The sequence below is a fragment of the Galleria mellonella genome, unplaced genomic scaffold, assembly GCF_026898425.1.
Source record: "Galleria mellonella isolate WM207_F2 unplaced genomic scaffold, CSIRO_AGI_GalMel_v1 utg146, whole genome shotgun sequence".
Taxonomy (NCBI): domain Eukaryota; kingdom Metazoa; phylum Arthropoda; class Insecta; order Lepidoptera; family Pyralidae; genus Galleria; species Galleria mellonella.
The window spans coordinates 3,793,494-3,819,034 of record NW_026441999.1 but is presented as its reverse complement, the minus strand read 5'-3'; the positions used below and the strand labels follow the sequence as shown (position 1 = coordinate 3,819,034).

Below are 25,541 nucleotides of genomic sequence, written 5' to 3'. Positions count from 1 at the left end.
TATGTATTGTACATATATATAAATTAAGTAAATAAATTACATGTGAAATAGATTTGAATCAAAATTATGGTCGTTTTCTACGTAAATGTTTAAGAAAGTCACATCCCTATAAATATTGTAATACTCTCCAATCACGTTATATTCTATCAAATTCCCTAACTTAAGACGAACAGACAAAATGGTCGGCTCAGTTTAAGGTCTACCGCGAGACACTGTACAACTAGTTGCTGTTTTTATGCCTACCTTGATCAGCAACGTACCTACTGTGTGGAGAACTTCTAAACCCCTGAACATTTTTTTTTTATACAACTTAAAATGGCAAACAAGCTAACGGGCCACCTGATGGAAAGTGGTAACCGTCGCCTATAGACATGAGTAGTACCATGGACATGACAGAGTATACTGTTTCGCCCATGATACCCCCCATGCGTTGCCATTCCTGAGGACTCAGGTGTTATTCCTCTGTACCCAGTAAATTCACGCCATATCCCACCCTTCAAACCGAAACACAGCCATGCAAACACAACTACTTCACGGTTGAAACACGAATGGGACAGAGGTACCCAAGCAATCGACTTTTGTACAAAGTCTCCCTCTGGTAAACATTCCCTATTGATCGCCTCTAAGTATCGCGAGTGATTACATACCTTATACAAAGTGTGGTTTTTATGACTGGACCAAAATAGAACGACGCCATTGTGATATTCACGTGGCGTGGCTTCCTGAAACCGGGTGCATCCTGAGCATTTACTACCTACGCTAAATCTGCAGTCAAGGTGAGTCTGTAACATTTTATGACCTACAAACTTCTTTAATGAGACCTAGAACCCGGGCTTTTCGATACTTTCACAAAAATATCTATTTAAAATTTCAATTTCAAGGACAAGTATAAGGACGCTTTGGAATCAATCCTAATACTAAATTGATAATTTACATATGTAGTTAATTGATAAAGCAGTGTCTGATTATAAACATTAACTCAAAGAATAAATTATTTATGACTCAAGGTGGCTGAAAATTCATCGATATAAAGATGAAACTAGAAATATTTATTATTCACCTTCATTATATCATCCATTAAATGTCTATTTCTTAACATAGACCTACATTGGGGGGTTTTGCACTGGCAAAAACTTACGTTTGACAGGCGATTTAGCAACCGCAGTTAGCCTTTGGTAATGATTTAAGATAAACGCTGCTGCTCATTCCTCGACTACTAAATTTCTTTAGTCACCTCAGGATATCCACGGGAAAAGAAGGGGTGGTCATTCTATGCTGAGACTACACGTTTATCATTATTACCATCAAATCGTAATTCCATAATATATTAAATGATCAACCACTAAAGAACTACTAACCTGATCTTGCGGTTCGATTGCAAACTTTTGCTCCTTAAATCCACTAACACAATTCACCATCAGACACAGCACAACACACTTCTGCACTAAAACATTGATGTCCAATACCATCCTTAATAAAAGGAACAGCGTGTTAGCATTCCTACTAGTAATTCTTGTTCTATGTTTTAAATTCCTTCTATTATTCTTTAAATCACCAAATATTTTATTTGGCCCCATTATTTGTTTCTTTTTTATGCCTTTCGCATTTGTTATCTCATTTTCTTTATTTTTGTTATCTGTAATTTCATTTGATATATTATACACATCTTCTCGTTCAGTTGTATTCGTATTTGCATGATCTTCCATATTGTATTGTTAAATGAACTCATTGAAGCCATATGTCGATGGCATTAAACAATATTTTTTACAAACTATTTCTCCAATCCGTGGCACATGTTTTCAGATCTGAAACAAAATAAAAACGATAAGTGTTGGTATTCATTGCTAAAAATAAGTATTATTTTTCAGTTTGAGATATACACATAAATGGATTTAATGATAATTTAAATGGATTTTACAAATTTTCGTAATTTTTTTTTGGGCTTTAAGTTAACCTAAATATCGATAAAGCCTAATGAACTCTCCATTTCAAGTAGAACGTTCCTACGTTAAATTTTGTTGAAAAAAAAAAAGGACTGACAAAAATAGTAGAGATATAGTTTATACTATTTTGGCATTAAAGCTCAAAATTCGGTACAATTTTTGTAGATTTTTTTTGTAATGTGATACGCTTTCTTTGGGTAAGTGAAAATTCCCTTCGCAATCTACAGTACAGGGTACTTTAAAAAGAGTATAGTATGGTTTCTTCAGAGTCGGCAACGCGTATGTAACTATTTACCATCAGACGGCCTGTACGATTGTTTGCCACTTTCGTAGTATAGAAAAAATCCATAAATTTCAAAATTTCTCTCCTAAACGATTCATTGGTGTTTTTATACCTAATTTTATAATATCTTTAAATGTAATTGTCATATACTTTTATTTATTATAATAAAAAAATAAATCAGACTACTAATGCCACATATATGAGAGAACTTTACACATACACACAAACTGATAACATTTTTAAAAATCTTTAATTCAAAAGATTCTAGATATCGCATCCAATGATTTACAGAAAAATAAAGTACATAAAAATATTCTGCAATAAACTAACTTTATATAAATACGAATGTCATACGACTTGTAAAAGTCCATAAAGGCTGCAAAACGCAAGCTTTGAAAACCCGTTGGCAGTGCTAACGTAAACACCGCTAAAGCAGAATGTATTATTAACGCGAATATAAATCAGTTGGAAGTATTGCAAAAGACGGCAACTCATACTGCACCATTTTACAGTTGCAGGAAGGAAACAGAACACATATCACAAAGCTCTTAACGATCGTATCTTGGCTCTATAAGGATCTTCGTGAGGTTTTATTTTTATTTTAAACCAGCTGTGCTTTGAAGCTTTATACAAAAGTCACCTGCTTGGACAACTCTATTCCACTCGTGTTTCTATTGAAAAGCAGTTCTGCTTGCATATCTATCATCTTCATCATACCAGCCGTTACTGTCTACTGCACAATATAGGCCCCTCCCTATTGGGGAGTTTTGCCAGTTGTTGTCATGTTTAGTAGGTGCGTTGGCAACCGTATTGTATAACACGTAGATTTTAAAGAAGGACGTTGCATAGCTGTGTTTTCGTTTAAATAGGTCATGGCAGTAAAATTACAAGATACTGAAGTATAATAACCCGAAGGCAAGCAAGCTAAAGTGGCAATGGACTGTATCACATAGCTCTAAGAAACGACAACCGATAGGAAAGAAAGGTTCTTGAGTGGCGGCTTTTTACAAGCAACACTGCGTTTGTTTTCCACTAAATGGAACGACTACCTTGAATGCGTTGCAAATAATCAATTGATGCAGCTGGCTCAAGGCCGTTCTTTATGGCAATCTATGAGGGTAGCCTATCTTTAGCAATGGACAGTTAACGGATGATCATTGTCATCATCGATGATGATGGTGAGGCATAATACAATAGTCCTCAGGAATAACAATGCAAAGGGTATTTTTACAATATAATATGTGTATTTTGTGACATCCATGGTGCTGACCATATGTAAAGGCGACGTTCCCATTTTCCACCATTACCTTGTTTGCTATTCTATATTACTTAAAAATAAATGAATTACTATTCCATTTTCTTTCTATTAACAACGTAATACTATAGGCAACTGGAAACTCATTGTATGAATATATGTTAGATGAACTAAACAAAAATATCTAGCTGTCTCTTATTTCTAACTTCAAGACACTTTAGATGTGAAAAAGACAGAAAAGTGTCGCATATCCAATCTGGAGCTTACAGTTGTAGTTCTCGAAATAGAATCTTTAAATCTATTTTGTAACATTCTAAAAAGAGTCACAAAGAAACGAGATACGTTATCACTACTTGGAGGATTTAGGATAAATGAAATGAGGTTTCTTTAGTAAGATTTGGAGTATGTTGTCTTATATTATGTCTTGAAAACTGAGTAAATTAAAATGAGTAACTAATAAGTTACTAAAAAATAATACTTCCTAATATTATAAATGTGAAAGCGAGTTTGTTTTTTGTTTTTCTGTTACGTTAACATAACTAATCATTATGAAATTTGGTATACACGTAATATATAGAATGAAGAAGATTATCCTTTTTATCCTGTTTACTGCACATATTACGATTACACGGATGAAGTTGTGGGGCAAAGGTAGTTTATAATATTAGCAAATTTTATAGCCTTTACTGTGTTATCTATCAATATATTTAACGAAATAATTTAAACATTGATTATATAGATTATTTATCACGCTAAATTGTATGAAAAAGTTGACTCGTTTTTCTCTAAGTATTTGTATAGAGACACTCTATCTATATAATCAATGTTTAACTCATAACCGATTGATTCCTTTATAACTTCTTTATTTATTTTATCTTATAAATTTTGCTCTTTTTTAATGCATAAAACTCAATGTATTTATTAAATAATTAAATATACCATAGATACATCAAGTTGCAATGTACGTGTATGTATATAGAACATTAATAAAAAAAACAAGTTGGCTAATTGTCTAAACGTTGACCCGTTTTTGAAGCTCGATGCTCTATCTATATAATCTAAGAATTAAAATATATATGTAATTGAAAATTTCCGTTCAAACATTCTACTATTGGGCTTTGTAACCGAACAGTTTATTATTCATATAGCTTAAATTCTTGGGTTATATTAATCTGGTCGAATATTGAATTTCATATAATACGTTTCATTTTGTGAAGTTATATTATCACAGTTGTGATCAAATATTTGATTCCAATAGTTAACGGAGTTTCAACCAATGTGCTTAAATATTAAACTATTTAATTATCTAATCCATCCAGTAGTTATATCTATTTCCCTTAGATTATATGGTTGGAGTATCCAATGTCAAAAACGGGCCAAAATTTAGTCTGATAAACTACATTTTTACTGACTGAAGTTTGACACATATTCTATAAACCAAAAGAGTACGCGTAATTTTTTCAATGTTGCAAATAATTTCATTAAAAATTTTCTAAGTCAGACCGATTTTATTTAATGTTATATAAATATATATATTTTTTATAAATTAATACACTTATATTAATTAAAATGGTAGTCCAATGATTTTGGCAACAAAAAATCTATTCTAAATCATATATACCTAAATCAAAAGCCTCAGTAAAGATAAGCTTCATTATGAATTACTGTTTAGTTGACTAGAATTATTTTGTTTAATTCCGCTTCCATTAGTATGCGTATAGCTAACCCTATTACTTTTACTACTACTACCAATATTTATGATAGCGGAATTAAACAAAATAATTCTAATCAACTAACCAGTGATATCGACTTCCCTAAGATAACATCTAGTTAAATAAAATCATTGTTAATCATTATGTTTTGTTTAAAATATATTCGTAAATATTTTGTATCGTTTTTTGGTTTTTCAACTTAACCATACGACATAAATTTCACCCAGAAACTTAATAACTATATAATCCTGACTTACACACACATAGATAAAAAGGTCTGGCCTGTTTTTGGCGAAGCGTTTGTATAGAGATACTATACATACATTTATATATAATCTAAGCTATTTTCTTATAAGAGAAAATAATAAGCTTTAATAAGTTTTATATTTTAAGAGATTTTCTGCGAATCCATTATCTACTACATGAAAAAAAAAATTTCCGTGACCGGCATCAAAAGTAGCCTGTATCTAAGTCTTTCTGGATCCCAAATGTTGAATAAATGAATGAGTATAATATTATTTATATTATACAACATAAAGAATAAAAGAACATAAGTAATAATAAATATTTCATTAAGAATACGATGTAATTCATCTATATACATATGTAATGGTAAATGAATAAATTCACTGTCTTTTAATTAAAAATGAATTTAAAATTAACAAAAAAAATTGATAAAATGATATGTTAATAAAAAAGGAACCATATTAATTAACATTTTTAATATATCCTGCCAGGTAGAAGGAACAGAGATTGTTAGTAATGAGATATAACAGAAACCATTGTGATTAATTTTTGAAGAATTCATCACGATGGGTCAATTGACTTGCTTTATTCTCACCTATCATCCTTCACTGGTACCCCGCCAGCATATTATAGCGATACCACATTAGGGGTTACCATTAAGGAATAACGCTGCCAGATAGACTTCCACGCTACCCTCACTGGTTTATTTCTAGTGAATTTGCTATTATGAACCAACTGACCTGGCTTCATTCTCGCCTATCATTATTTGGATTATCAAAGAAATTTGCTAACAGTTTTGAGAAACGAGAAAATTAATTTGTAGAATCTTATCCGCCTATGTTTGAACCAGTTTTGAATAGTACATTTTCAAAATATGATCAACTAAAATATTTTACAACTTTTCTCTTCGAATATTCATTAATTTGATCAAACCATTTCTAAAAAATAACTAATAATAACTAGTAATTTTGAGATAGAAATGCCTAATAAAATTAGTTCTTACATATTCTCATCAAAATCATAAAATCATGTTTCTTAGAATTAATTTTAAAACTTCTAATGATATACTTGTTTACTATCTTTGTGGTATAAAAAAATGTAGATGCCTTTTTAGCCTGATGGCCCACCTGATGTAATGTGGTAACCGTCGCATATAGACATGAGCAGTAGCTTAGACATAAGAATATACTGTTTTGCACGTGATACCTCCCATGCGTTGCCATTTCTGACGACTCAGGTGTTATTTCTCTGTACCCTATAAATTCACTGCCATATGCCACTCTTCAAACCGAAATATAGACTTGTAAACACAACTGCTTCACGGTAGAAATACGAATGGGACAGAGGTCCGCAAGCTAACGACTTTTGTACAAAGTCTTTCTCTGGTAACTATTACTAAAGTCATTATTAGAGAATTGAAGATTCAACAGACTGCCCTAAAGGCAATGTGTTGTCGGAATTTACTTCATTCGAGTTCACTAAAACCCCCAAGCTATCTCATCAAGTCGGAAGATTATTAAATAGTTTTAACATAGTTTTAACCACACAGAGACTTTGTACAGAAATAATCTACATAGACATCTTGTCTCTCTCTCACGTTTCTAAATACAATCAAGTGAATCACCATCTAAACAAGTGGCAAACGAATTCATCCATGGAATTGACATCGCTAGCGAATCCGTGAGATAGAATAAGATAGCAACGTCGCGGTCGGATGTTTCATTCCAACTTATGGGCTTGATTTCGATAACGATTCCATCGATAGATTCACTTGTCACTTTTCAAGGGGGGCTGCTTTACTTGAATAGTCGGATATTGCAAAAAAATATAAAGTACATAGTAAACTATAATATACATTTTGTATATTTATGGTATCCATAGAGAATAGTTATCATTTTTCACCAAGTAGACAATCAATTTATTTGACGGTCTATGTTATAGAATAAAAATCTTGGGAAGTACTTAGAAAGTTCAATTAAATTTAAAAGGTGTCAATTTGAACGAGTCACCTCTTCGAAGTACAGTAGGATTTTACGATGCCCTAGTAAGGTAGTGATAGTCCATTTAATGTTCTAATGTAACGCCTTTATGATTGAAATTAAGTAGTAATAATGATGGCTCTTAGTACTTTTTATTACTGGTAACTTTGATTAATAACGCCTACTGAAGTCTCAAGAATTAAAATCTAACTCAGTTATGGCATAATCTAACTATACAAGGTGTAAAAGTTAATCGAATGCATTAAATTATACTTAATAATATTAAACGGAACCTTAAATGGAAGGAAATATTAAATAATAGGTAATTTCGTAGTTTTACGTATGATTAACAATTTCGTTCATTTTGTATATAATCAAAAACGTATGGTCCCGGCATAGAATAGGCCCTTCCTTTCCTGTAAGTGTCGACTAAGGGAACATGAGGGATGGGCAGCTGCGACCCTCTTAAAACATCTCCAAAGCCTAACTGCAGCTGCCAATCCGCCTGCCAAGCGTGGCAACTACTAGACAAAACTTGACAAGGGGGAGGTTTATGTTCAAAAGTAGACAGTTAAAGGCTGATATGATGGTGATTTAAAACTAAATACTTAATAATACAGTATCTTTAATAATATAATTTGTGACTTTACAATGTGTGTTCGTAGAAAAACCTGTTCATCGAAGAAATTGTTCCAATTTCCCATAATACCAACTTGCTGCTCGCTTATTAATTTTCACGGAGACTAGAACACTACTCCATATACTGTGCTAGAACTTGTTTCTCGTTTAATCGCAGTCTAAGTATGATTCTGACTACTCCCTGTTTAATCTATAGTGTATTGTTTATTATAGTATAATCTATATATAATAAAATATTTTTTTTACATAGTAAAGAAGCTCAATCGTTAGAAATACTTCTTTACAGATACATAACAGGTAAATCTTATCTTTTCTCCCTTTTTTTATACAACTTAGAATGGCAAACAAGCTGACGGCCCATCTGATTGAAAGTGGTAATTGTCACTTATAGACATGAGCAGTACCATGGGCATAACAGTATACTGTTTCGCCCATGATACCCCCCATGCATTGCCATTCCTGAAGACTCAGGTGTTATTCCTCCGTGCCCAATAAATTCACCCCATATCCCACCCTTCAAACCGAAACACAGCCATGCAAACACAACTGCTTTACGGTTGAAACACAAATGGGACAGAGGTACCCAAACAATCGACTTTTGTACAAAGTCTTCCTTTGGTAAATCTTATCCTTAGTACTTGTATATGCGTAATTATAATCCTTACCCTTATTTCTATCTTTTCGTTTCTGTTTGCATAATTCCTTTAATAATAAATTAAGCTTTGATAAAGAGATTTATCGAGCAAGAATGAATGGAGATGTCGGTAGGAGCCGCCCTAGATGGACGTATGTCGACCAAATAGGCGACGTGCTGAAGAAGGGCCAAATTAAAAGTACCCGTAACCGGCGAGCGTGTATGAAAAGATTGATGAATGTGGAAGAAGCGAAAGAGGTTTGTTTGAATCGAAGCATTTGGCGTTCCATTGTTTCTGCCTACCCTAATGGGAAACAGGCGTGACAGATATGTATGCATGTATGTAAGCTTTGATAAAATAATTTCATTTCCACCCATAATATGTTCATTACTCTAAACTCACAATAAATCAAGAATGTAAAATGTATGCAACATTTTGTTAAATTTACGATTATATAAAATTACAAATAGCAAAATCATGTTAGTTAAATTCATTTCTGTAAAAACTAAACTTTGTCCAATATTCGAGAGTGTTCGACAAAATCCGACAAAATAAAACCAAATCTATAAATAGTCACTATTCGAGTAGCATCTGTTAAACAAAGCTTTTATTGGTTGCGTTTCAACTGTCCCCATACCAAATGACATAGTAAATTAGCCCTAATGCTTGGTAAATAGAGTTTGAAATGTCCAAAATTATATTTAAAATACATTAAATGCCTTTACTGGTTTCGCTCGATTTAGATTTATTTATATTTGTTTGTAGAAATGCACTCGGTTTAGCTATTTCAGAGAGTACCATATGCTTTTTACTAAGCGTGGGTGATATATAACAATATCTATATATCGCAGTTACAGTATCGGTTATCCAATATATAACATGAAAAAGAAGAACCCGCTCGTAATGAATATAAATTGTTGTATTGGGAACTATTTATTGGTGAAATAAAGATTAATAATAATAATAACAATGCACAAAAGGAAGTCACTACAAGATGGCGGCTACTCGACCAAAAACAATAAAATTAATAAATTAACAACCAAAGCATCAAACGCGCGAGAGGCTCGTAAACCGTTATGTGTCACAAATTCTAAGCCTAAACATAGATATTCAACTGGTATGGGCCATATTGCAATAGGTCTAGAAATCGCAATAATGTCCAGAACACTCAATATATAACATAGATATTGATATTAGTCATCTCTACTCTTTACAAGTATAGCAGTGATAGGGTGCCTTTTTTTTAATTACAGAATATTCTATGTGGCAGTATAGGTACTTTTATTTTAAAAAAGGCGTCGTCATAAAGTGATTGCAAAGTTGTAACATTAAAAAATTAACATAGAGTAAATTCGTTTTTCGCTTTAAAAAAATGATTTTAAATTCGAAAATATAATTTCAATTTAGTACATCTTGCATTTTTAAAGGAAGGTGTCATTTCGGTAATATTTATGTGAGTAAAATATGCAATATTTTTTCCAATTTTGAACCAATTTCGATGTTTTGTTGCATCAGTTGAATCCATTCTCTGAATAATGGTCCCATATGAATTATGTTACAATTTCACGATTGCAGTTACTATTTTTTTATAAAAGTTAACCTCACATTCTCTAAAAAGACAAGATTAGCGTCTTCATTTTTATAAATTACTAACATGTTCCAACGACTTTCTTCGCGTGACCGGGATATGTTTACATCATTCTCTATTCCATATAGTAGTTGTATAGCAAATTTTATAGTGATTGATTAAGCAGTTAAGGTGTTGTAAGGTAACAAACAAACTCACTTTCACACTTATGATATTAGTACCACATAAGCACATAAGCACTTTTAAAATACTTGACTACAGAATTCGTCATTTAAAATAAATGCATGAAAATACGACCAAACCAAGAAATAGGAGTATAATATTAATAAATATTATTATATATAAGTATAAATCGGGTGCAAATTTAATTACTAAAATAGAGTTAATACTTTACTTGAAGAAATCTTGAAAATTCACAAGAACGACGGGAACAAATTGGAATAACACTGCAATACCGAGCGCTTTATTTCAGCAAACTATGTTTTTTTTTCTAGCTGTCTATCTTTTTAGGCGTAATTGCACTACCTTTTCTGGCTTCTTAAAAATAGATTCTATCTACTTGGAAGTTAGTTTCAGTATAAAATTTTTTTCTTGAATCAATAGTTGCAATGGATTGTGAACTCTGGTGTAAAATGCGTAGGGTTCGGTATTCTTTGAAATTGTAAAACAAATTTGCTCCGTTCTCTTTTTGCGTTTGGATGCGATCCAAGCAATTCATTCACATGCAATAATTCTATCGCAGGATGAATTAGGGGATTATCTTTTGGAATTATTTCACGTGCTCAAATTTGCCGTGCTCCTGATATGTCATTAGCGAAGCGTGAATCGATTAAATGCCACTAATGAACTGTATGATTCTGATGGTGGACTTTTTGTTTGTCTCTTTCAGTTTCAAATATTGACCACGTAAATTTAAATCCTTTTTCCTGCCATTAATTTTAATTATTTTCAACCGATTTCCAAAAGTAGGAGATCATCAATTCGATTGCATTTTGTATGGGTGTGCGTACGTATGTGTGTGTGTGTGTGTGGGTACACGTGCGTGTGTATATTGTATGTGTGTGTATGTAAACATTCGATTCTCCCGACTGTATCCTACAATAACTACCTATTTTTTTTTTAATTAATATTGAACAGTTTTTAAATGTATTTTAAATGTATATTATATTCATTTATATTCCTAAACTCAAATATATATAACGTTATATATATATGCCACACCATAAATACAGTTGCCTATATCATTATCATGAATAATTCAATTTTTTATCACAATCCACGAGACGACCATCCCGGCTGAATGGCTTTGTAAAATAATTTTAATTAAAAAAGTTATTAATTTCCGTTGGTACTTGTAGGTGTTCTTTTCCAAAGCTCTGTCCCGAATGTGACTCGTGTGAAAATTAACTGTACCTAAATTTAGATGGACGCAAAATTCAAAGGCGATTTTAGCAAATTTGATTCAAATTGGATGAACAGTGTCTCCGCCGATAGGTGTAATGATAAAGTAATTATCTAAAATCACATACATCGTGTAGATAATCTGAAAATAATAGATTTTCAGATAATAAAGTTTATTTTTCTTTACTTAGTTTTTTTTTAATGCATGACAATGAAATGGTGAATCCGTCTTCGATATACGCTGGCGGGACACCATTAAGAGATGATAAGTAATAATGAAAAGGCAGTTCAGTTAGCCCATCGTGATGAATATGCCTGGAAATCAGCACAATGGTTTCCAGGGTCGACCACGTGGAGTCTACCTGACAAGGTATATTGGTAGCAATACTGACAATCCTTTACCCCCTTTACTTAGTATTCCAGGGGTGAGCAGCTTCCATTTTAAAACATTACCAAAAAGCAAACTGCCATTGCCAACCCGCCTGCCAAACGTGGCAATTTCTGCCAAAATCCCTTCAGTAAGAAACTGGCGTTAGAAACGGCTTCATTCCTTATGGCAATCTATAGGGGAAGCTTATATTCAGCAGTAGACAAGCGATGGCTGAAATAATGATGATGATATTATATTTTTGCAAAATTAAGTGACCTTGATTATGAAAAAAATTGTATCCATAGATACATAGATTCGCTTTAATTTTATTAGATTTCGTGGAACACTCTCGAATATTGAGCAGAGATTGTGTTTTACAGTAATGAATAAATTGTTTGATTAAACAGAAATACTCCGCAAAATAAAAACAGCAATATTTGTCGTAACAAAGTTAAAAATAATTAGATGTTACTGTATTATTATTATTTTTTTGTAGGAAAAAGGGTGACGAAAACGCTTGCTGATCACTTAATGGTAAGTAAACACCACTGCCCATGATCACCAACAGTACCGGAGGAGTTTATTATGTCCAAAATTAATATTACTGATTATTTGATTCTATTCGATTATTTTGTTTAATTCCACTAACATTAGCGTAATTAAACAAAATAATCGATTAAAATCGAATATTCAGTAATATTAATATATATATACGACTGCGCCAACACTAGAAAATTCACTACTGTTGTTATTACCAGAAGTTACCTCAATTAGATCCTATTAGTAACAATCTCTCCCCCGACAATATTTTTTAATTTTATTATAATGAAATGGTACGGCCGGGGCCGTGCTAACATTACGCGCTGGCAGGGCACCATGAGGAATGACAGATGCGAATGAAAAGGCAGGTCAGTTGAAATAAAAAGGTTTCCAGGGCGGACCACGTGGAGATCGACCTAACAGAGTATATTGCATGCAATGGGACAGGTAGTCCAGATTACTAACAATCCCTTCCCCCCCCCCCCTACAAATATTTTAAGAGAATATACAATGGAGAAAGTACCTTTGTTTAATAGTGGAGTGAACGATGAAGTACTAAAAAGCAGTCTTATTTCAGTATTGATTAATAACTTATCATCTATTAATTATATTCCATTTGTTATGTTTACCGTACACAAGTACCACTAAATACAAATATGCTTACACTTGAGTCTATGCATACATGTTGTAATCGACTCTATCTATGCCTTACTTGTGTAATGCTGTGTACTTGATAAAAATAACTATGCCCTTCGAACAGTAAGTAATAAGAGTCTTAAATTGTATGAAGAACGTCGGCTACATAAGGGTTTGGTAGCTGGCCCAAGTTATAAGAGAAAAGCTATAAATAAAGTAACTACTCGTATATTGGTGGCGGGTATAATATATAATATAATAGTAATTTACATACATACATACACATTTGTCACGCCAGTCTCCCATTAGGATAGGCAGAAACAATGGAACGTCACCATTTGAGAAATTAGTTCAGAGTACAATAGGACTGATATACCTGAAGAAGGTAAAGCCCTTAAAATAATATTAAAAAAAAATGAAATGGTTCGATTCAAATAAATCTCTTTCGCTGTGATTTACTATGTTTTTGTTAAGTTTTGGTTAATTTAATTTAGTATAATTGTATTTGACAAATAAATAATATAGCAATCTTTCATATTGTGAATCGATATCTTGAAGATATGTATAGATAGGATAGTTTAAAAAAAATAATTTCTTTATAATTTTATTCTGAATTTACCCAAATATTATTAAAGTAGAGAAATAAACATACAAACATCTTGTCACAATTTTGTTAAAATATTAGTAGAAATACTTTGAGAAAATATTTTTGTTACAATTTTGGCTATTTACAGATTTGTTATTCTTTCTAATTTTACTAGCAAATAACCTGTACTTTTATGATACGTTTATTTTACTATTTCTTAAATTTATTATTTATTTATTAAATTTTAATAATCTTTATACCATTCAACTGAGTACTCCCGGCGTATATTTTTTACGCCAATTATTATTGCTATGAATGTATGATTGACGCCTTCTACTTTCACGCTATTCTACACATCTTTGCGCTTATAACTTATACCACACACGTATTGAGAGAGGTCGCATTCCACAATGCCAGGTGCTATGGACTACCTACTTACAATTTATGTTCCGAGCTAATCTGGACCAGTGTGGGAAATTTAAGTTTTGTGGTTTGTATTTTTTTTTTTATTATGTTATGAAAAATTAAGAATAAAAAAGAGAGATCCGATTAAATTATTTAAAATTAAAATATATAATAATATTTACTATTATAATTATGATTTGCATATGTTTTGTAAACATGAGCTTTTTTTTTTATTAGATATTACTTCGTTCGCTAAACAACCGCCATCTTTTTTCTTTGTTCCTCTACCCAAAGGTTATCTGGAAGAGATTGCTATAGCGATAAGAGCGCCTTTTGTATTTCGTAAGTGTAGTTCATACACATTTAATTTAAATAAATATGGTAAGCGAAATTAGTGTGATTTTCATCATAACGGTAACAGCCAAAAATACTTGTGACTACCCCATCAGGGAATACAGTTGTGATTATAAATATTTATAATACTAGGTGTGTCCGTGACTTCTTCCACGTAAACGAAATAAAAAGTAGTCAATGACATATATTATACGTTTCATTTTTTTTATTTCGTAATTGATTCAGGTGCCAAGAGGTAACAAACAAACAGAGTTACTTTCATATCTTTATCTTAATAAGGTAATGCGTTACTATTGAATATATTAGGAATAAATGTATTACTATTGAATGATCCCGCGATTGATCACGATCTTACCTGAAGAAAAACAATGATTTGATATAAATTGCAGCTCACGAGGCCATGAATAGCCCATTCATATTTGCCTTAAATTATATTATATTTGCAGGAAGAGAGTTCCACTTCTGGCCGTATGCTCATTCATCATTGAAGGAACAAAAAATTTAACTTGACGATCTATGTTCACATAAGCGTATTTATGTATAGGCAGGAAGCCGGGTGGGTCATGCCCACCTTATAATTGTCTGTTACCCACCCTAAAATAAAGAGCGGAGTTTAGAGGTTTAAGTAAAGACAGGTCTGAGAGTACATAACGTACTTTATTTAAGGGGTCAAGTCTCCTCTGGAAAATAAGTTTATATGTGCCAAAGTTTGTACAAGGAATATATTAATTAAAAAAAAATTATATAATGGGTGCATTAGAGACCAAAATATGGTCATGAATCAATGGTCATAAAATCATATTGTAAAAATAACAGCTTTGTATATACTTCTAGATAAACAATTACCTGTACTATTAGAAAGCCTATGTTAATTTCTGTAAGCATGTATTTGGCAACACGATTCCCGGTTCCTACAGACGCGGCCTAGTGTATGAATCAATGTTAAACCTTGTGTTTATAAAAACATACTTTGATAATAAATACAATTTTACTTTTTTTTTACTTTTCAAAATAATATTTTTTAGAAATTCTGTCTATCTGTATGTTTGTTCCGGTATCAAGCAGAAACCAGCACCAAATTGCTTCACAGTTATGTTCCTGAAGCTCTAATTTAAAATTTGGTGTCTGCTTTATCCTGATACATCATTTACAAGTGATTTACCATATTGGTTTACCTTCTTTTGAAATACACGAAGTAGCGGGAAAAAAGCTAGTTTAAAATATTAAAGGGAGTAAGGGTTAAAACAGTTAAGGAATGGTTAATACATTAATGCTTTATTTAATTCACATTTCGCTCGTTCCATCGCTTCCTTAAACTCTTGACATTCAATATAATAAGTGGTTATGTACTGTAAGTAGTACTTAGTACAGCCAGAGGGCACCGCCCTTGTCCAAACCGTAGTATTTTAACTAGTAAATTATATATATAATTATATAGTTGTAAGTACTTAATTATATAGACAGAATTTGATATAATTAAATATCATTTTAAGTAAAGATGGGTAATAAATAAATATCTACGTATTGTAGTTATAAATCTATGTATTAGTCCAATAACGAATATATACTATCTATGTACTATTGTAAAAGTTTGAAGGAAACAACAAATAGTATAATATCTATTTATTTATACACAATTAAATTGTGTTCTACGAAATAACCGACTTCAATTATGGAAAAACCGGCTAGTTTGATTTAAATTTATTAAAATTTAGTAAGCTATAGAATTGATTGCAATTGAGACTTTGTACAAAAGTCGATTGCTTGGGTACCTCTGTCCCATTCGTGTTTCAACCGTGAAGCAGTTGTTTGCATGGCTGTGTTTCGGTTTGAAGAGTGGCATATGGCGTGAATTTACTGGGTACAGAGGAATAACACCTGAGTCCTCAGGAATGGCAATGCATGGGGGGTATCATGTGCGAAACAGTATACTCTGTTATGTCCATGGTACTGCTCATGTCTATAGGCGACGGTTACCACTTTCCATTAGGTGGGCCGTCAACTTGTTTGTCATTCTAAGTTGTATAAAAAAAAATAGAGATTCTATGAGACCGATCTGTAAGTATATCCTTTCATATATAAAAGAAATTTCCAAATTGTTTTACAACTGTCAGAGTTATGAGGTAACAAACATAAAAAAAAAAACAACCGAATTGAGTAACTCCTTGTTTTTGAAGTCGATTGGAAAATATGTAATATCGCAATGAAGAAAACGACTGAAATTAATATCAATTTGTAACAGGTATTGACTATATATATATATATATATATATATATATATATATATGCTACGGCAGATAATACAGAAGACCTAATAGTATAATCTAACACTATGTCTGGCATTTGTGGACTATGAGAAAGCCTTTGACTCGGTCAAGACATGGGCGGTACTATCTAATACAATCTCTCCAGCGGTGTCAGATTGACTACAGGTATATCGAAGTTTTGAAGTGTATTTTCAGTAAGGCTATCTGAGTACAGAACCAGAGTATGAAGCCCATCCCAGTGCAGAAAGGTGTAAGACAGGGTGACGTCATATCCCCGAAACTTCACAGCTGCATTGGAAGATGTTTTCAAACTCTTGGACTGGAAATGATATGGTATAAACATCAATGGCGAATACATCATTCACCTTTGATTTTCCGATGACATATCATTTGATCTGAATACTATGCTCAATGACCTCAGTGATTCTTCTTAACAAGATGGTCTTAAGATGGATAAAGGTTACAGTTGAGAACACTACGGTCGAAGTTGTCGACGAGTGACTTTTTTTATACCACTGAGGCGGCAAACAAGAGGACCGTAAGCTTGTAGGCCACCTCACTGGTATAAAAAAAATCGCACTATACGCGGCCATTTATGCCATATAAATTTCCTGTCGATGACGAGCGGTGCGATGATAAAAGCTTTTAATGTTACCGGTTATTTGACTAGAATTATTTTATTTAATTCCGCTGCCATTAATATGTATGCGACTGCTTACACTCAAAATTTGACTACAAATATCACCACCAGAAGTTCTAAAACTTTCAATATTAACCATCACTTTTCGACTACTATTTCGTCCACGCACGTTTTACAACAAATGTTTGACCTCTAAACAAGACATCCTTTTGCAAATTATTAGATTGCCTGCTAATCAAATAACCAATGATATGGAATTCCGCAAAATCACACTTAGCTGTCTTGTTTGAATCGAAGCATTTAGCGTTCCATTGTTTCTGCTTACCTTTTTTTACACCACTGAGATGGCAAACAAACATACGATCCGCCGAGGGGGGAAAGGGATTGTTAGTAATGGAGACTAAGAATCCCGTTGCTAGCAATATACCCAACCAGGTCGACCTCCTCGCGGTTCTCCCTGAAAACCATCATGTTTAATTCTTGTCGAATTCATCATGGTGGTTCAACTGACCTGCATTCATTCTCACCTATCATCCTTTACTGGTGCCTTGTCGGTATATACCGATAACGCGGGCGGGGTTACCATTCCATTTTCACCCATAAAAAAAAACATATGACCCGCCTGATAGTAAGCGATTACCATAGCCTATGAACGCCTGCAATAACAGGAGTATTACGCGCGCGTTGCCAACTCTGAATAAACCTCTTTACCACCCTTTTAAAGAACCCCATGCTATAGTGACTTGAAACAAACCCTAATGAAAGACAAGCATAACAGATATGTATTTAACACCTATTTCAGTAAAATAAAATGTTTTAACATTATTTGTAATGTTAAAAAAAACAGAAGTCACAAGCTCAAAAACATACCTCCCATACGATCCAAAGATTGGATCTTAATGTAAATAAAAAAAATCATAGAAACGTATAACAGCCGGCTATTGGCTGTTAGCAGCAGGTGTAACGCGCTCCCGCGGATGTGGACCGCTCAGTTTCCTAAGTCATGCGTGTGTGTACAGGCTGATTATTTTTTCTTTTTATTAAAATTTTAAATGGCAACCAAACCGACAGCCCACTTGATTGAAAATAGTAACCTTATCGTGTAGACCTAACAAAAAAAAAATTTGAAAATACATAAAGATCAATCCTGAACACCATAGATCCTGTAATACCCATGATAGATAGATACTCTTTATTTGTCATCATCATATCAGCCTTTAATTGTCCACTGCTTCTTTTTTTTTAAACATCTTGGAATGGCAAATAAGCTGACGGCCCACCTGATGTAAAGTAGTAACCGTCGCCTATAGACATGAGCAGTACCATGGACGTAACAGAGTATACTGTTTCGCCCATGATACCCCCCATGCGTTGCCATTCCTGAGGACTCAGATGTTATTTCTCTGTACCCTGTAAATTCACGCCATATCCCACCCTTCAAACCGAAACACAGCCATGCAAACACAACTGCTTCACGGTTGAAACACGAATGAGACAGAAGTACCCAAGCAATCGACTTTTGTACAAAGTCTTGACAAGCGGATTGGTAGCCGCAATTTGGCTTTAGAAATGTTTTAAAAGGGACGCTGCTGCCCATTCCTCGCTTTCCCTTAGTCGCTTCTTAAGACACTCACGGGAAAGAAAGGGGTGGCATATTCTATGCCGGGACCATACGACGATAATTTTATATGTAGAATAAATGAAATTAAATTAAAAGATGTTAGTGATACGTAAAAATTCAAATTTACCTATTATTTAATATTTCCGTCCATTTAAGATTTAATCTGTTTATTATTTTTTAAGTATAATTTAATATATTCCATGAACATTCACATCTTATATAGTTAGATTACGTCATAACTGAGTTACATTTTAGTTCTTGAGACTTCAGTAGGCGTTATTAATTAAAGTTCCCAGTAATAAAAAGTACTAAGAACCATCGTTATTACTACTTAATTTCAATCATAAAAGCGTTACATTAGAACATTAAATGGACTATCACTACCTTACTAGGACATCGTAAAACCCTAACTTCAGAGAGGTGACTCGTTCAAATTGATACCTGTTAAATTTCATTGAATTTTCCAAGTACTTCTCAATTTTTTTTTTCTAATACATAGACCAGACATAACTGTCTATGGACGTGAACAATGCCATAGATTTTTATTATTATAGAATTAGAACATAAAGTATTTATTACTGGAAAATTATAGTGATATTGTATATTAAATGTATTTACTATTTTATAAATGGTGCATTAAAGTGTAAAATATATAAATATACTTATATAAGAAGTGTTTCATATTAGGCAAAAGAAACTGGCTCAGCTGATGCTGTGAGTGTCCCAGTGTAATGTATACAGCTACACAGCGCTGGTTTTCAGCCAGTCCCTCACTTAACAAAAAACAACGTTTAGAATATATTTAGAAAAATAACATATTCTTACAATTATATATTTTGCATCTGCATTTTTTGTGTGTATGTTACATTACATTTACCATTGTCTGCATTTACATTGATAGAAATCTATGACAGACAAAAAGTTCCCGGATATTTTTTTACGTTTCATAAAAACTAAGTTGTGTGAAATTTAAACACCCTATACCGCGACCTAGCGCCGCCGTCTATCGATAATTGATAAGGTCGTCTCTCTCGCACTCTAGTTTATTGACCCCGACAAAAAATCCTAGGTGAACAAATACCAATATAAACGGGCCTCCACCCACATATATTGCGCTGATCAACATCGTTCAAATTACACTGGTCGAAAGTACCAGTACCAGTATAAGAAGATCTTTAACTGTATACAGAATGTAGTGAATTATGGGGTATATATAGAACTCACAGCGGATGGGTATACCGCTTTTTCACCAGATTGCGTCTACTAACGTAATAGCGTACTTACTCTGTGGTTGGCCGTATGTCTTAGCACTTAGACATTTCAAGCATATCCGATAATTTAAATTCAATTAGTGTAAACATGGTACATAACAAAATAAAAAAAATGCAAGCAATTAGCTCCTTGCATTTTTTTAACATTTTAATATATAAGTATGTACATTTTGCTAGTTTGCTGGAGGGGAACTCTTACAGAGTTAAGTTCGTCTTAAGTACATCTTTAGTTGAAATAAATGATATAAATGTAATTTTTGTATACAATACAGTATAAATAAATAAATAAATTAATAATTTTTCATGACATATAATATAGCTTTAATGATATATTGATTTTAAATATATTATTTTTTTTATATTTCGCACCAATTATCTAAACTAATATTATAAAGAGGAATTATTATTATTATTTTTTTTGTAATGAAGAAACTCGAAATATATTTAATCTGTTTTAAAATTTCTTTCGTCTACGGAAAGCCCTGGTATGGAGCCTCTTGTAGAACAGCATCTCGTCTGAAACAGGAGTGCTTCCTAACCTGGGCTAAAGGTGTGGCGTCGCGAGATCCTAACACCAGTGCTCTTAAAAAGAAGTATAACTCTGCCTCTAGGTCTTTCAAAAGAGTTATAGCCACAGCGAAGTCAGAGCATATTAGTAGAATTGGCAAGAGATTGGCTAGTTTGCCCTCTGGAACTCGAGCTTTCTGGTCTCTTGCCAAAGCTGCACAAGGGAATTTCTGTAAGTCATCTTTTCCACCATTGCGCAGGGAGGATGACTCGTTGGCCCAGAACGCTAAGGAAAAGGCCGATCTTCTTGGATCCATCTTTGCGTTAAACTCGACATTGGATGACGGGGAGAAATCACCACCGACCATCACGTGTTGTAGGAGCTCTATGCCTGACATTAAATTCACGCATAGCTCAGTGCGTAGAGCACTTTTCTCCCTCGAAATCCATAAGTCGAGTGGGCCCGATGGTATTCCTCCAATTGTGCTTAGGACGTGCGCTCCAGAGTTGGCTCCGGTTCTTACGCGTCTTTTTCGGCTTAGCTACTCATCGGGCATAGTCCCAAAGTTTTGGAAGACTGCTCTGGTGCATCCGATCCCTAAAAAGGGAGATCGCTCAGATCCAGCTAACTATAGGCCCATAGCTATCACTTCCTTATTCTCGAAGGTTATGGAATCCATCATTAACCGTCAACTGCTCCGGTACCTAGAAGAACACCAGCTGATCTGTGATCGCCAGTACGGCTTTCGACAGGGACGTTCGGCCGGTGATCTTTTAGCTTACTTAACACACCGATGGGCAGTGGCTATCGAGAGTAAGGGAGAGGCCTTAGCAGTTAGTCTGGATATCGCGAAGGCCTTTGATCGGGTGTGGCATAGAGCGCTGCTTTCAAAGCTACCTTCATTTGGGTTGCCTGCGAGACTGTGCATTTGGGTCGCCAGTTTTCTCAAGGAACGTAGCATTAAGGTCGTAGTCGACGGAGCATGCTCTGATTTAAAACCTTTGAATGCTGGTGTCCCGCAAGGCTGTGTACTATCTCCGACTCTGTTTCTTCTGCATATCAATGATATGTTACAGATAAGTAATATTCATTGCTATGCAGACGACAGTACAGGAGATACATTATATACCGGTCATGCAAGGATCTCGCGGGCACATACCGATGAGTGCCGGAATAGACTTGTGTCTGAAATCGAAACTTCACTCCATCAAGTTTCGATCTGGGGTGAACAAAATCTTGTCCAATTTAACCCCAAAAAGACACAAGTCTGCGCGTTTACCGCAAAAAAGACGCCGTTTGTCGTATCTCCTCACTTTCAGGGCACTTCCCTTGATAAAAAGTCGAGTCTAGGAATTCTGGGCGTTGATATATCTTGCGACGTCCAGTTTTGCGGTCATCTGGAGGAGAAGGCTAAGATAGCTTCCAAGAAGTTAGGAGTGCTCAATAGGGTGAGACGATATTTCATGCCAGAACACCGCCTGAAATTATATAAAGCCCAAGTCAGGCCGCATATGGAATACTGTTCTCACCTGTGGGCAGGAGCGCCACAGTACCAACTCCTTCCGTTAGACCGCATTCAAAGTCGGGCGGCTCGAATTATCGATAGTCAACGCCTTACTGTCCGACTTGATCCACTGAAGCTGCGCAGAGATGTTGCATCTCTGTGCATCTTCTACCGAATTTATCATGGGGAGTGTTCTGAGGAATTGTTCGGATTGATACCTGCTGCTGATTTTCACCACCGTACAACCCGCCACAAACTAAAGTTTCATCCCAATCATCTGGACGAGTGGCGGTCTTCCACCGTGCGTTTTTCAAGGCACTTTCTTCCACGCACAACCATTCTTTGGAATCAACTTCCAGCAGCAGTATTTCCGAACCGATACGACAACATAACCTTCAAGAAAAGAGTACATTCCTTTTTAAAAGGCCGGCAGCACACCTGCAATGCCGCTGGTGTTGTGGGTGATCATGGGCGGCGGTAGTCACTTACCATCAGGTGAGCCGCATGCTCGTTTGCCCCCTGTGTTGTAAAAAAAAAAAAAAAAAAAAAAAAAAAAAAGCTATATTACTTATGAGTACCATGAGCAGTACTTTATTTAATTCATCTGTTTAAATATGTATCTACCAGTGCGAAACCGGAGTGAGTCGCTGTTTATTATACAATCTATGTCAACTATATAAGATTTTTTTATATACTATTTTTTATACTATTTAGAATGGCAAATAAGCTGATGGCCCACCTGATGGAAAGTAGTAAGCGTCGCCTATAGACACGAGCAATACCATGGACATAACAGAGTATACTGTTTCGCCCATAATACCTCCCATGCGTTGCCATTGCTAAGGACTCTGGTGTTATTCATCTGTACCCTGTAAATTCACGCCATATCCCACCCTTCAAACCGCACACAGCCATACAGACACAACTGCTTTACGGTTGAAACACGAATGGGACAGAGATACCCAAACTATCAACTTTTGTACAAAGTCTCCCTCTGGCTAAATGATCTATATGCCCAAATTAACATAGTATGGCATCATTATCTTCATATCAGCCGTTAACTAAGATGCCTATGTTTACTCCTGGTAAACATAGGCTTCCATCATAAGGGGAGTTTTATTTATTTATTCATTAGTACATATATGTACATAGCGGACTTAATGCTAAAAACATTCTCTCAAAAGATTGGATCGATATTAGATTCAAGGATAGACCTAAAGATTGGTCATGCGATTCAACCTGGAAATCATTTGTATACCCGGTCAATGCCTCACTATACGAGTATGCCAAATGCCTTCATCCTCACTTATCATCACACATTGGAACCCCGTAAGCATATACCAAAGGAGTAATGAACACTTAGGGTATAGAATGAGCTCCATGCCGATGTTTTCCCAAGAGACTACAGCAAAAGGTTCTGCAAAAGAGGGGTAAAAAGATTTCTTCAGAGTCAGCAACGCGCGTGTAATAGCCTTGGTATTGCAAGCGTTCATAGGCTACGGTAGCCAGTTACCATCAGGTGGGCCGTATGTTTCTATACCACCTTAATGGTATAAAAAAAAACAATCGAATTTAGTACCTCCTTTTTGATGTCGATTGAAAAGTAAACGATAAACCTGAAGAGTTTAAAATATTAACAAAAAAAAAAAGAAAACAATAATTACGAGCAAAATATTTGGCAACAATTCCCCTCGATACAAACAATAGGAACAACTAATCACCGTATTTAAATTAATAAAATCGACAATTGTTCCCAATCGTCCGTGGCAAATAATTAATTTTATTTGATTGTGTTCACGGTTGCCGCGGACGCACTAAAAGAAACGGATAATGCACTAAATTGGTCAATTAACTGTTACGAATAACCGGTTTTCGTGAATGAAATCGGTTATTGTGAAATTTCATTGTGTTACATCTGTTTTTTTTTCGCATGTTCGTAACGCTATTTCTCAGTTCATTAATATAAAAACCGTTTATAATCTCTATGTAAACATGGTATGAAAGTGGCTTTCGTTAATTTGTAAGTATTTTCAATTTTTCGTATTCTTCTTTTTTAACCACTTTTTTTATTCAACTTAGAATGGCAAACAAGCTGACGGCCCACCTGATGGAAAGTTGTAACCGTCGCCTATAGATATGAGCAGTAGCATGGACATAACAAAGTATACTCTTTCGCCCATGACACCTCCCATGCGTTGCCATTCCTGAGGACTCAGATGCTATCCCTCTGTACCCTGTAAATTCACGCCATATCCCACCCTTCAAACCGAAACACAGCTATGCAAACATGACTGCTTCACGGTTGAAACACGAATGGGACAGAGGTACCCAAGCAATCGACTTTTGTACAGTTTCTTTTTTTTTTTTGTAGAATACAATCTTATTACATTATGTTGAAGGCGGGTATTTTGTGCCCAGAGGTAGTCAGCGAATAACTAGTTAAAATACAGGATTATTTTTTATATTATAATTTGTTTTGTGTTTGTTATATTCATATTGTAGTAATTACTACTAAATACATAAAGTATTACTTTATAAAATATTATGTAATTTTAATATTAAAATAATATATTTATAATAAAAACAATGGAAAATGAGAAAATTTTAATGAATTTGAATATAAAAAATAATCATGCAATTTCCGGTCATTTGCAAATGATTACTTAAATCAGTTAAAAATTTGTAATTTTACATTGTTTTTATCCCAATTATTGATTCTGTTATTTTGAGAAAAATAATAAATTAATTTTATTCCATAAAAGGAAATGAATTTAATTTTAATTTTCAAATAAATACAGCAGGTACGGTATTAACACGAAAGTAAACCCCATTAAAAATTTATGAAGCAATCCCTTTCTATTAATACCTAATGTGGGATTTTGTTTCACCAACCAACATCAACCGAGACAGAATTAGCACGGAACCAATACAGGAAAAAAAGTATGTTACAAAAAGAACCATAACATTTGATTCAAAATTAGAAAAAAATATCAGGTATATAAAAATATCGTTTTTTTTTAAACGGTTTTATTTTAATTACGTGATAACGATACGTGGAACTTTTTTTTATTAATCCTATTAATATAATAAAATTGTAACTAGACGATGCTTATGGAAGAACATCATATTCTATGATTTAAATGTTGTTAAACTTTATT

At 33.9% G+C, this 25,541-nt stretch overlaps 1 protein-coding gene across 1 annotated transcript in view; it reads right to left on the bottom strand.

Moving 5' to 3' along the window:
- LOC113523202 (irregular chiasm C-roughest protein-like) overlaps window positions 1-25,541 on the bottom strand; it is a 108,086-nt gene that overhangs the window by 68,898 nt on the left and 13,647 nt on the right. The window contains exon 2 of the mRNA XM_052891805.1: window positions 1,359-1,805. Within this exon, the coding sequence (XP_052747765.1) occupies window positions 1,359-1,706 (348 nt within the window). The 5' untranslated portion in view covers window positions 1,707-1,805. The remainder of the gene's footprint in view (window positions 1-1,358; window positions 1,806-25,541) is intronic.